This window comes from Oncorhynchus mykiss, chromosome 5 (genome assembly GCF_013265735.2).
Source record: "Oncorhynchus mykiss isolate Arlee chromosome 5, USDA_OmykA_1.1, whole genome shotgun sequence".
Classification (NCBI taxonomy): Eukaryota; Metazoa; Chordata; class Actinopteri; order Salmoniformes; family Salmonidae; genus Oncorhynchus; species Oncorhynchus mykiss.
This window is the reverse complement of record NC_048569.1, coordinates 85,497,867-85,511,613: the sequence shown is the minus strand read 5'-3', so window position 1 is coordinate 85,511,613 and position 13,747 is coordinate 85,497,867. Positions and strand designations below refer to the sequence as shown.

The following is a 13,747-nucleotide window of genomic DNA, read 5'->3' as shown; positions in this document are numbered from 1 at the left end:
GTTGTCTGCTTTTCTGGACAGTGCTTGTCCATAACATAAATGCATCCGTTTTGAAAATATCATTTTGGATTATAATTTTTTTATGAAGACGTTTTAGCTAGCTACTCCAGCACGGTAGGTGGCAGTACACAGGTTATAGTTCTCCATGGGGGACGACATCCCTGTCGAAGAAGAGTACGCACGGCTAGCTAGCTTAGCTAACGTTCTTTAGCTAATAAACTTCGCATGAATCAAGTACCAGCTCATCGTTACTCTCGTTCGGTTTCATACACAAGGTGAGTTGCTCTCGTGCTTGCTTCCGAATTGCATTTCAGAGCAAACTAGCTACCTAACTTGTTTGCTAACTAGGCTAACATCTGCCTAGCTAGTTATACTTGCCTGGCTAGCCACATCTGAAAGGTTGAATGCATCTAGCTAGCAACCTGGTACTTTCAATGGTTACAAATAGTTGACATTTGGATAATGTAATCGTTTTGTGGTTTATTGCATTGCCAAACAAAATAAAAGTGTCAATGTTTGTTTACCTAGCTCGCTTTAAAACCTTTCTTGCTGACCTTGGGGTTATATCCTCAATCTATTTTTATACCATACAAAAATATAACCGCAAGATTTTATTGAGTTACAGTTCATATATGGAAATCAGTCAATTGACAAGAATTAATTAGACCCTAATCCATGGATTTCACATGACTGGACAGGGGAGCAGCCATGAGTGGGCCTGGGCTCACCCACTGGGGAGCCAGTCCCAGCCAAACAATTATTTTTTTCCCCACAAAAGGGGCTTTATTACAGACATGAATACTCATCAGTTTCATCAGCTGTTCGGGTAGCTGGTCCCGCATGTGACGAAGCTAGATGTGGACTTCCTGGACTGGCGTGGTTGCATGTGGCCTGCGGTTGTGTGACTGGTTGGTCGTACTGCCAAATTCTCTATGATGTTGGAGGTGTCTATGGTAGAGAAATTAACATTAGATTATCTGGAAACAGCTTTGGTGGACATTCCTGCAGTTAGCATGACAATTGCATGCTCCCTCAACTTGACACATCTGTGGCATTCTGTTGTGTAACAAAACTACACATTTGTGGCCTTTTATTGTCTCCAGTACAAGGTGCGGTGTAATGATAATGCTGTTTAATCAGGTTCTTGATATGCCACACCTGTCAGGTGGATGGATTATCTTGGCAAAAGAGAAATTCTCACTAACAGGGATGTAAACAAATTTGTGCACAATATTGGAGAAATAAGCTTTCTGTGCATATGGAACATTTCTGGGATCTTTTATTTCAGCTCATGAAACATGGAACCAACACTTTACAAGTTGCGTTTTATATTTTTGTTCAGTATATATAAAACAAGTCCTTGATTTTTCTCATATTTCTAGGATATTGACACCAGTCTACTACAATGGAAGTCCTAATGCATCACCTTCAGCAGAGAATCTTACCCCACCTGCCAAGAGCCTTCACCACTCCTTGTAAGAGCCATTCAAGCTGTGCTGCTGGACATTCCCCAAAGCCAACCCCCATTGGCTCCATCTCCCGACCTAGCACACACCTTCCCCTAGTGTCCCGCCTCTTCCAGCCCTCCAACCTGCGTGATGTGGGGCAGGAGAGTCGTGCTCAGGGGGAGATGACCTGCAAGAGCCAGAGACTGATGCAGCAGGCAGGTCTCATCCACCCTTCCAACCCTGGCTGCTACTACTACCTCCCAGCCACAGTGCGCTCCATGGAGAAGCTGGTGAGGCTGATCGACCAGGAGATGCAGAGGATTGGTGGGCAGAAGCTGGACATGCCCAGCCTGTGCTCTGCTGAGCTGTGGAGACGCAGCGAGCGCTGGGACCTGATGGGAAAAGAGCTGTTCCGCCTGAGGGACCGCCACGGAGCTGAGTACTGCCTGGGCCCCACCCATGAGGAGGCAGTGACAGAGCTGCTGGCCTCCCAGGGAACCCTGTCTTACAGACAGCTGCCTCTAATGCTTTACCAGGTAAAGGCTACAGTATTGCACCAGATTAAACCTTATTCATTAGTTTATTCAGAGTGGGGCTTCTTTCTTCTTATCGTACACTTGGGTTTATATTATAATGGTATTAAACTGATGTATGTTTCATTTGTCTATGCAGATGACCCGCAAGTTCCGTGACGAGCCAAAGCCTCGGTTCGGGCTGCTACGGGGGCGGGAGTTCTACATGAAGGACATGTACACATTTGATGTGAATGAAGCGGCTGCCTACCACACGTATGAGTCTGTATGTCAGGCTTACAACCGTCTCTTCTCCCGGCTGGGCCTACGCATTGTTCAGGTCCAGGCAGACACAGGGAAAATCGGAGGTAAACTCTCCCACGAGTTCCAGCTCCCAGCAGACATCGGAGAGGACAGACTACTTGTCTGTGGGAGCTGCTCCTTCTCTGCTAATGTGGAGACCATGGAACCAGGCCGGACTGACTGCCCACAGTGCCAGGCAGGCACACTGGTGGAGTCCAAGGGCATAGAGGTGGGTCATACATTCTACCTTGGCACCAAATACTCCCACATATTCAATGCCACCTTCAATAACACCCAGAACAAGCCTGCTGTCACTGAAATGGGCTGCTTCGGGCTGGGGGTGACCCGGATCCTTGCTGCCGCCATAGAGGTGATGTCCACAGAGGAGGCTATCCGCTGGCCTGGGCTACTTGCCCCTTACCAGGTCTGTGTTCTGCCCCCTAAAAGGGGCAGTAAGGTGGATGAGGTGGCTGGTTTAGCTGAGGAGGTGGCTCTTTCTCTGGGGGAGGCTCTGCCCAGCCTAAGAGGTGAGGTGGTTCTGGATGACCGTACACAGATGACCATTGGTAAGAGGCTGAAGGATGCCAGTCAGCTTGGATATCCCTACGTGGTGGCATTGGGGCAGAAGGCTACAGAGGAGATACCCAGGTTTGAGGTGATCTGTCAGCAGACTGGTGAGACTATGTTCCTCAGTAGGGATGGACTGGTAGACCTACTCAAACGAGTGGAGACAGTCTGAGTTGGACTGATCTTGACCTGGAACTGGACTAAACTATTGAACTCTGTGGAACTCTATTGCTCCTCTGAAATGGCATGCTTGTGGTTGGGTGGGATGATACATGGTAAAGAGGCTGCTGCTCAACAGCCCTATACCTACTAAGACCAATCTAAGTCTGATGCAAACTGAGCTGGACTGAAAGCTATTTTTACACTGTTATGGACATGTATGTGTGGGGTAGGGTGGAAGTAGCCCTTGATCATGACTCTCAGTTCCATTACATTACACATACAGTTATTGGAAGTTTACATATACCTTAGCCAAATACATTTAAACTCAGTTTTTCACCATTCCTGACATTTAATCCTAGTGAAAATTCCCTGTCTTAGAACAGTTAGGATCACCACTTTATTTTAAGAATGTGAAATGTCAGAATAATAGTAGAGTGATATATTTCAACTTTTTTCTTTCATCACATTCCCAGTGGGTCAGAAGTTCAGTCAATTAGTATTTGGTATCATTGCCTTTTTAAATTGTTTAACTTGCAAATGTTTTGGGTGGCCTTCCACAAGCTTCCCACAATAAGTTGGTTGAATTTTTGGCCCATTCCTCCTGACAGAGCTGGTGTAACTAAGTCAGGTTTGTAGGCCTTCTTGCTCGCACATGCTTTTTCAGTTCTGACCACAAATTTTCTATAGGATTTAGGTCAGGGCTTTGCGATGGCCACTCCAAAACCTTGACTTTGTTGTCCTTAAGCCATTTTGCCACAACTTTGGAAGTATGCTTGGGGTCATTGTCCATTTGGAAGACCCATTTGCGACCAAGCGTTAACTTCCTGACTGATGTCTTGAGATGTTGCTTCAATATAGCATCATGAGGTAGGAAAATTATGTGGATATCTATTTTGTGAAGTGCACCAGTCCCTCCTGCAGCAAAGCACCCCCACAACATGATGCTGCCACCCCTGTGCTTCACGTTGGGATGGTGTTTGTTTTTTTCACATCAAAATACGTTCATCTCTAGGAGACAGAACGCATCTCCTTCCTGAGAGGTATGCCGGCTGTGTGGTCCCATAGTGTTTATACTTGCACAGATGAACGTGATACCTTCAGGCGTTTGGAAATTGTTCCCAAGGATGAACCAGACTTTTGGAGGTCTACAATTTTTTTTCTAAGGTCTTGGCTGATTTCCCCATGATGTCAAGCAGAGGCACTGAGTGAAGGTAGACCTTGAACTACATCCACAGGTACACTTCCAATTGACTCAAATTATGTCAATTAGCCTATCAGAAGCTTCTAAAGCCATGACATAATTTTCTGGAATTTTCCAAGCTGTTGAAAGGCACAGTCAACTTGTATGTAAACTTCTCACCCACTGGAATTGTGATACAGTGAAATAATCTGTCAGTAAAAAATTGTTGGAAAAATTACTTGTCATGCACAAAGTAGATGTCCTAACCGACTTGCCAAAACTATAATTTGTTAACAAGACATTTGTTGAGTGGTTGAAAAACTAGATTTAATAACTCCAACCTATGTAAACTTCCGACTTCAACTGTAAGTCAATTGGACGAAGGCGTCTTCTGTACGAGGAAGTTTTGTTATGAGCCGCGACGCTCGGTCTGAACATTAAACACGGATCGCATGCGGTACGGTTTTGGAAGCATACGGACCTTCGCTTTCATATCAGCAAGGAAAAAATAAATACATTAATAAAGGTTCAATTGATGCACACCTTTTTATAGGGTTAGGGTTCCCGCATGGTCATATTTCCATGTTGCAGAAAACAGATGGAAGACAGAGTGGACTACCTGTGCTAATTAGCTATCTTGAGTCTCCGAACACCTGTGTGTAAATGGAAGATGGACGCCACAAACGTGTTGTCACTTAAAAATACTGTCATCTGCAACTGTTAACCGGTTAAGACAGTAAGTGTGTATTTTGCATTTGTTAAATTATTTTTGATGCGATATGAAAGTAGAGGGATTTAGGTTTCTAGAACCGTACCGCAATTGAGAATCGATTCACATTTTAGATGGAGTATTTGGCTGTTTAGGCTTCCAGAGCCAATTCACCCTTTAAATAGAACATTTTAAATCCTTGGACTAAGAAGTATTAGGCTCCTTTAGTCCAATATTGGGCCGGTGGAAGAGGATCAATAATTATTCTCAAATTACGTTGGTTCATTGGTCATTTGTGATGTTTGTCATTAAAAATATTTTTTCATCCGGACTCGGTCAGATGCAGAAAGACGAGTCATAGACACACATTGCAGCGGAACTTCTTGAATCAAAGCTCTAACTGTTCCCCCTACGGAAGCGTTTTGATATTGCACCGCAACGTTCACGTGTAAACAACTTGTATGATTTTGTTCTACATACTTTATGTAGACATTATTTATTTTCGTACGTGTCGCTTCAGTAGTTAATACTAAGAAACCGTAATTCAGCAACTAGTTTAATCTTCAAATACATCCACATTATTTGAAGTTAATATGGCTTCACTATCACAACAGGGCGATGATAGCGACGATGGCATGGACGACTTTATGGAGAAATTCAAGAAAGAGAAATATAGCAACGCCTTTTCCGAGAAGAACTGGGAAGAGGTAGTAAAGACATGTAACTAGCTACATCTCTACAAACACGACTTATATAGCACTGACAGTTTTCAGTCCTTACTCTCATTGGAGTGATGGCTAGCTAACGTTGGCTAGCTAACGTTGGCTAGCTAACCAATCATATCTAGCCATCTGTGGATGGGCGCTAACGACAAAATATTAGCTAGCTAGCTAGAATACTGTTAGATTTGTTTAAATGGCTAAATCATTTTGATATAAAACAGTTTTCTTTACATTTTGTCATACTGCCAGTCTCATTGATTGGCTAGCTAGGAAGTTATGGTAGTTACTGGCGAAGAGTCGTGCACACAGCTATGCCCAGAACTGTCCCCATGGTTTCCAGAGGCCACAGGCTTTACTACCGCTCTCATTCATTGCACTGCCCTGCAGGAGTTCGATAAGGTGCCTATGTTCATGAAGACGGCGCCTGATGAGATTGACCCCATGAAACACCCGGAGCTGGCTGCTATTCAGTCCATCATCCACGACGATGACAGACCACTAGAGGGTATGGTAGCCATTGCTGTACTTTTTTTCCACTCCTGAGGAATGAATTGGCTGTCCCAACCAAACCCAGAGTCAATGGTTATTTCCTTATTTCTACTCAGAGCAAGCAGAGAGCCTGAAAGATGAGGGGAACGACTACTTCAAAGAGAAGAACTACAAGAAAGCTATAGTGTCCTACACAGCTGGACTGAAGAAGAACTGCAGTGACTCTAATGTCAATGCCATCCTGCTCACTAACCGAGCGGCAGCACACTTCCACCTGGGTACAGACCTGTTCTTAGAACCTACCCATCTGTAGATCTCATATTGGTCTGGGATGTTTGTTGCAGCCACTCTCTCTTCTTGCCTTGCAGGTAACATGCGCTCTGCACTGAATGATTCTGTCGCTGCAAAGAAGTTTAAACCAGACCACCTCAAAGCATTAATTAGAGGTTTGTCCATAGAATAAACATCACATTTGACTATTCTACTGGAAGACACATCTAGACACTGAACATTTGCTATGAGACAAATGCTGTATGCATGACTCTTCTCTCTCATTCTCCTGCTGTATGACTGTGTGCAGGTGCCTCGTGTTGTATGGAGCTGAAAAAATATACAGATGCCCTGCTGTGGTGTGAGGAGGGGCTCAAGCTGCAGCCCACAGACAAGAAGCTACTGGAGCTGAGAGCTACAGCAGATAAACACAAGGTATATTACAGGCCTTAATATGGCCTTGACTCCTTTCTGTTGTGTAGTCCAGTCCATATTTTAGATGATCCTATGCTGAAATGGTTGTATTTGTGGTTTAGAGAGCAGCAGAAAGAGATGCCAGGAAGGCAAAGGTTAAAGAAAAGAAGGAGCTCAGTGAGAGAGAGGCTCTGCTGGCTGCTATAAAGGTGAACAAGATCATAGTCACACAAGACGCGCATCCGACCACATGATTCCTTCATAAGGAGGGTTGACAAAGGAACTGCTGCATGGCAATACATAGTTTTTATGACACACATGCTTTACAGGGGCGTGGCATCAAGTTACTGAAGCCTAAGCAGCGTCCTAAGCGCAGCTCTGACAGTGACGATGATAATAGAGGCCCCTCTAGAGCCATGACAGGCTTGGACCTGGACGGTCTGTGTTCTGTGGAGGCCACAGGGGCCAAGGTGTTCCTGGATGAACAGGGTGTCATGCATTGGCCAGTCCTCTTCCTCTACCCCGAACACCAACAAACAGACTTCATCTCAGCCTTCAGCGAATCCTCCAGGTATGATTATCTCTCCTCTCTCTCTCTCTCAACAGAATGTGGGGTTGGAAGGTTCTACATAAAATGACAGTTTGGTTTGTAGATCTGAGAAATCATCCAATCCAATACTCTACAAGATGTCTAAAGTAGAACCATCATTACATTGCTGATGACCAATAACACTCAAAATAATACAGATTTTATAAACTGGGTGGTTCGAGCCCTGAATGCTGATTGGCTGACAGCCGTGGTATATCAGACCGTATACCACGGGAATGTTAAAACATACATTTTTACTGCTCTAATTACATTGGTAACCCCTTTTATAATAGCAATAAGGCTCCTCGGGTGTTTTTGGTGTATGGCCAAAATACCACGACTAAGAACTGTGTCCAGGCACTCTGTGATGAATCTTGCCTAAGAACAGCCCTTAGCTGTGGTATATTGGGCATATACCACACCCCCTCGTGCCTTATTGCTTAAACAAAACATTGGCTTTTTTAGCTTTCTTGATCACCTGACTCTCATGTTTGGAGAGGAACTCCCACCTTGGGACACTAACCGGAAGTACTCTCCCCAAAACCTCCAGGTCAGTAGTTTTTACTTTGCTTTATTGGTTTCATTGAACAGTTTTGGGGTTATATCCTCTCTCTGAAATTGTTTTCCTTAGTTGGTTCTGACTATTTTGCCATTCTGACTCCTTAGCTGTTCTTTGAAGACCACGAAAAAGAGTCCTTATATCAAGTCAATCCAGAGACGCCTCTCATTAAAATCCTTCAGCATAAAAGGTACGGAATGTATTTTTTTCTCACTTGTTTGAACTCACTTGTGTACTGTGACTTGCTAAATGCTTTCTCATGGCTGATCATTCCTGCTTTCTTTGACAGGTGTTTTGTAAAAGCAGGAACTCCCAGCTTTGTCATTCTGGTAAATGGGTCGCCGTTTTGCGAGAAGTTCTTATCAGAAAGGAAAACCATTCGACTGTAATGACACTCCTCATTAATCAGCCTAGACCTGTCAATCTCAGACTACTGGTATGAACTCTTTCCCACCAATCGGAAAGGACTGCACTCCTCTCCACTCCCTGCCCAAAGTACATGTAAAAGTGTAGATTTTGCTATTTAAGAGCAGAGATTGTTATGTTTGGGAGCCTTTACATTGTTCCAGATATCTCCAACATACTATGTGATTGGCAAGATTGCAGTGTTCATTACTGTATGTATAGATCAAATTCTATATCAGTGTCAATCCGGGAACCCGTCATAAAATCTGTTATAATTAAGTCACCATGTCACTTACTAAAAGGCCTTAAAACAAAGTATTGGAATTTGTTTGTGTCATTTCCTTTTCACTGTCAACAACATAACATACTATGATTGTGAAAGCCAAGCCAACCCATATGTTACACATGTAGTTGACAAGACTCAATCTGACTAAACCAGCTTTTCTTGTCATGTAAGAACATTTTCCAGCTGCTTGTGTGTTACAGTGCACCGCAGTACCAAGCAGCATTACGCAGTAAGCTGGCTGGCTTTATGAAAATACTCTTCATTTTCGGGTCTGTAGAAAATACCTGGGACAGGTTAAACCAATAAGCTTTAGAACAGTGTTTCCCAAACTCGGTCCTCGGGACCCCAAAGGGTGCACGTTTTTTTTTGTTGTTTTTTTGCACAAGCACTACTCAGCGTATTCAACTAATCATCAAACTTACATTTGTATCCGCTGTGTAGTGCGAGGGCAAAAAATGAAATGTGCACAGAGGTTGGGAAACCTAACTTTAGAATTATCACCATTATTGGGAAGGTATGGTTCATCATTATAATGTTAGGTGTGTCCTCATTGCTTCCTGAATGTCTCAGATCAGCAGTTTATTTGTCTTATATAAACTCCTTGGATGACTGATGCACATTCAGTTTGAGTTGATTCAAGCAAGACAAAATAGGCAGAAACAGGGATTCCAAAAAAGCACAGATGTATTTTACCATTTCACTTTAGAACATTGCATGATTAGTACAAAGTATTTTGGCACAAGGCAAACTCCTTATTGGAATGAAGAAACAGTAAAATAACACTTCCTGTCATATTGGGAACACTAAAGAAAAGGAACCCGGCTGTTCAATCAGTGCTTGATCTTGGCTAGTTCTCTAACATTAGACACCGCTCACATGGACATAGACTTGGCCAGTGGTCTCTTCCTGGCTGGCTGGTTGGGTTGCACAGTCTTCAGAAGCCTCCCAACCAGCTCTAGCCTGCCCCTGCTGATCAGAGCCCTGGAGAGCTCGGTCACCTCCCCGGTGTGTGCCCTGCACAGGCTTCTCAGCTCAGCCTGCACCACGTCCTCTGGGTACCTCTCCTGGGCTCTCCGTACCCACACCTCCAGCTGGGTGAGGGCAGGGCCGGGGTCGGAGCCACTCTGAGTGAATAGTCCCAGCAGGGCCTCCAGGAGGCAGCGTAGAGCCATGGTGTCCCTGCTGCCAGGCCGCTCCAGATCCAGGGCCCTCTTGAAGCAGTCGGCTGCGTTCTGTTCCTCGCCCTTCAGCAGCAGACAGCGCCCCCGGAGGAGGTGGAGATCTGGGAGGCTGTCCCCCGGGTCACACTGCAGGGCTTGAGAGAGGGACACCAGGGCTCTGTTTAATGCCCCCTCATCCACAAGCAGGCTCTCCTGAAGGGCATCCACACCCATGTAGTAATACACCTGATAAGAGACACACAGATGTATTATACTGTGTAGTAATGCACCTGGTAAGACACACAGATGTATTATACTGTGTAGTAATACACCTGGTAAGACACACAGATGTATTATACTGTGTAGTAATACACCTGGTAAGAGACACACATATGTATTATACTGTGTAGTAATACACCTGGTAAGAGACACACAGATGTATTATACTGTGTAGTAATACACCTGGTAAGACACACAGATGTATTATACTGTGTAGTAATACACCTGGTAAGATACTGTGTGGTGATACACCCGTAGGCAAACATTTTTGCAGGTGTTACTATCACAGCAAGAAAATGACACGTCTCACTAGATATTCTGTTTTTCTTGACAAGTTACTGTTGATCTTTCACTCACACGGCTTATTTCTACGTGCCCGATGTGACTGCTGTCAAAGTGCTTGCAGTGTCTTGTCAAACAGCAGAAAGCAGCACACATCCCCACTCACCTGTCCCATCTCCAGGTGTGTGCGTAGACAGGGGCGAACACTCAGCACCTTCTCCAGGTCTGCCTTGGCCTCAGTCAGGCTATGTCTGTCGGGGAGCCCACCCTGTCCCTGTTTAGCCCTCTCAAGATCCCTCACATATGCCATCACATTGATCTGAGAATAAAAGCATGTCTGTTTATGTAAATGTTGTGTGTATTCTGTGATTGTCATGTAAGTCCATCCCTGCGAGTGTCATGTAGAGTTTAGATTTACTATTTGGTTAAGTATTAACATTATTGAAGTGACATTTCATATTACAAGTGTTAAACTGATTTGAACATTGTGTTTAGACATGTTAGGGTTACTGTAGTGTACCTTGGCACGGGTGCAGTAGGCCTGCCAGTTGAGTTCAGGGTCAGGCAGCACATTGAGGGCCATGTTACAGATCCCTGTGGACATCTCATGTTTTCCCAGCAAATAGAACACCTTGGCCAGCTGGTTCAGGATTAACACATCGTCTGCAGCTAGTTTTATGGCCTGCAGGGGACAATCAATATTACATTTGGTTTTACAATAACCTGAAGAATGACAGGGCTATGCTCTCTTTTTAAAACCTGGCAGGTGCATAACAACCTATAACCCTGCATAAGGGCTTATGAGAAGTTTTCAACCCCACAGAATAACTGAGGGCAGACACGGTAGTAGACTTCTTGAGCTGGCGCCAAGTTTATAGCCCTTTATACAGTAGGTGATGAGGAAGCAGACATCCGCTAATCATTATGCAAATGTTCATGAAACAACGTCATCTGAATGCCTCTGGCAGCTGTGAGGATTATGATGCCACTAAGCAGTCATTAGAAGCATTAAAAAGCAAGAGTCAAGTCCCTAGGGCTTTGCTTTGGCTTTACGGCTTATTCTAGTTTATAGTCCCACTTTTCTGTGAGTGAGGTACGTACAGTTCCGAAGCAGGACAGGGGGTCAGAATCAGAGTAGCCACAGTCATGTACAGACATGGGCACAGTGGAGAATTCTTCTTTCCTCTCTAACATGATGCCTATGTAGCACCAGGATAGTGCTGTGTGGGTGAGGGGGTTAGGGAGAAACATACTGAATGATTAATCAATACATTTAGGACAGTAAGACACAGCACTCATCTTGTGGGTTCAGATGGAGAGAGAGCAATAATTGATTAATTCTTCCCCCTATCTTTCTTCCTTGTATACCTTGGTGATGTGTTTTCTCTGACCTCAGGGTCTCTGTGAGCAGCTTCAGTCCCTTGTTGTAGTGAAACAGTCTGGAGTAGTCCGAGTCCTCCTTGTTCTTTACAATATCATCTAGTCTACAAAAATAGATCCATTTGCTTTACATTGTTCTTACACATGAGCTTGGTGATATTATTTTCTAATTTATTTTCTATGAAAAGATTTGAAACATTCAAGACACAATTTACCTAATATAGATTGTTGCCATTTTGAAATACCAGCTTCTCTTTTCTTCTGTTGGTATCTAAAAAAAATAAGCAACATCAATATATTACTGTAGATGTGAAATTATTTTCTTCTTAAGTAATCTAACATGAGATCTCACCAGCTCTCCCCCATAGTCCAGAGCTCTGTTGTACAGGGTCAGAGAAGCGGTCAGTCTTTCCCTCCGGTCTTCCTCTCTGTCAAGCTCTATATCATAAGGATGAGCATAGGCCTGCTCTGCCAGGCACCGGGCTGCAGAAAGCCTGGACTCCGCCTGACCTGCCTGCCCAGCCTCCAGACCCATGAGCTGGGACAACTTCTCCACACACTCCCCTGCGTCCAGCTCCCTTTGGAGGCGGTCGTACACGTAGCCAAGGTTGGCCCAAGCGTTCAGGTTCCCCGGGTCTTCTTTACAGATGCTCATGAAGGTCTCCTCGGCCTGCTCCAGCTGGTCCAGATGGAAAGCCAGGAGACCCAGGAGGTTACGGACACCATACTGGAGGTACCTGTAATGTTTTGAAAACAATAGTCCAGTCCATATATTATTAATTGTACCAGCTAAAGGGAAATTAGGATTCCAGTTCCATGCTTTACTCCAGCACTCTTTGAGGTACCTAGCTAGTGATCAACAATGTAACTGCCAAAATAATGCAAACGCTTGAGTTAAATTAGGGATACAACGTATATTGAAAGCAGGTGCTTCCACACAGGTGTGGTTCCTGAGTTAAATAAACGATTGACATTCCATAATGCTTAGGGTCATGAATACAAATCTGCAGGGCACAATGGTCAATTAATAGTTTAATGAGTATGAAAACGATGTAACCACATGCCATGGCCATCTGTCACCAGATCTCAATCCAATTGAAAACTTATGGGAGATTCTGGAGCGGAGCCTGAGACAGCGTTTTCCACCACCATCAACAAAACACCAAATTCTGGAATTTCTTATAGAAGAATGGTGTCGCATCCCTTCAATACAGTTCCAGACGCTTGTCCTATTAAGACATGTAACACTTTGGTGTTGCCTTTATTTTAACAGTTACCTGTATGTACACCCATGTTGTTCAATTAACAATATCAGACATCCAAAACTCCATCCTTATAACCATAAGATAATATGTTACAATACCCAACTTCTGCCTCCAGCTCAGCCCCCAGAGAGTCCACTTTCAGCTGGGTGTCCCTCCTCCGCAGCTCCCCCGGCCCGCTGGGCTCATGGTTCAGGTTGAGGTCCAGGTGGAAGTGACCTGGGATGTACGCCATGCCATCAATGAGGGACTCAATGTCCTCCTCTGTGTTGCCTTCCTTCATGGCTTTCTCCTGTTTATTAATCACGTTTATCCAGGTAATTCATTATCTTTTACAATTACTACCTGAGACTCAAATGTCCACATACACTACTGCTGACTGTCAGAGTCAACTGTCTGTTTTCTTCTTCCTCCAGAGGCAGACTGGTAATACAGGTTAGGTTAGGGACTAGGGAGGGGAAGGAGTAAGTAACCTCATGCAGTGGTGTATTGTACTCCCATTCTGGCCTAGCTGGCTTAGTTGGCTACCTCCCTCTCTATTCTTCTCATTTGAATAGTACATTTGAATGTGATTGAACATTTATGACCCCCTTTTTTGTGTTTCTCTTTATGATTTGAATATCTGACTGATAATCAGTAGGGCTATGATCTTCTTTTATGGCTCACATGTCAGCTTGGGCTTTTTACAGACTAGGAGAGTGGGTTATTGCTTTAGACGGGTGTCACAACAACAGTAGGTAGGTTGACTTTCACTCAACCTTTTAAAACT

The 13,747-nt window shown here is 44.2% G+C and overlaps 2 protein-coding genes across 2 annotated transcripts; one reads left to right on the top strand and one right to left on the bottom strand.

Moving 5' to 3' along the window:
- Positions 1-136: 136 nt before the first annotated feature.
- Positions 137-8,647, top strand: LOC110524719 (tetratricopeptide repeat protein 4). The gene is made up of 13 exons (XM_021604598.2): positions 137-275; positions 1,383-1,984; positions 2,121-2,492; positions 5,496-5,588; positions 5,991-6,108; positions 6,209-6,370; positions 6,461-6,538; positions 6,673-6,797; positions 6,899-6,985; positions 7,106-7,347; positions 7,831-7,915; positions 8,032-8,114; positions 8,214-8,647. Exons 2-13 carry the CDS (start codon positions 1,406-1,408, stop codon positions 8,311-8,313), a joined length of 2,124 nt encoding a protein of 707 aa, XP_021460273.2. The 5' UTR covers positions 137-275; positions 1,383-1,405; the 3' UTR covers positions 8,314-8,647.
- A 634-nt stretch (positions 8,648-9,281) lies between these two features.
- ttc22 (tetratricopeptide repeat domain 22) lies at positions 9,282-13,411 on the bottom strand. Its single transcript, XM_021604596.2, has 8 exons — positions 13,080-13,411; positions 12,069-12,453; positions 11,932-11,987; positions 11,705-11,820; positions 11,438-11,556; positions 10,857-11,018; positions 10,503-10,655; positions 9,282-10,021 (listed from the first exon to the last, which is right to left on the bottom strand). Exons 1-8 carry the CDS (start codon positions 13,259-13,261, stop codon positions 9,488-9,490), a joined length of 1,707 nt encoding a protein of 568 aa, XP_021460271.2. The 5' UTR covers positions 13,262-13,411; the 3' UTR covers positions 9,282-9,487.
- Positions 13,412-13,747: the final 336 nt, after the last annotated feature.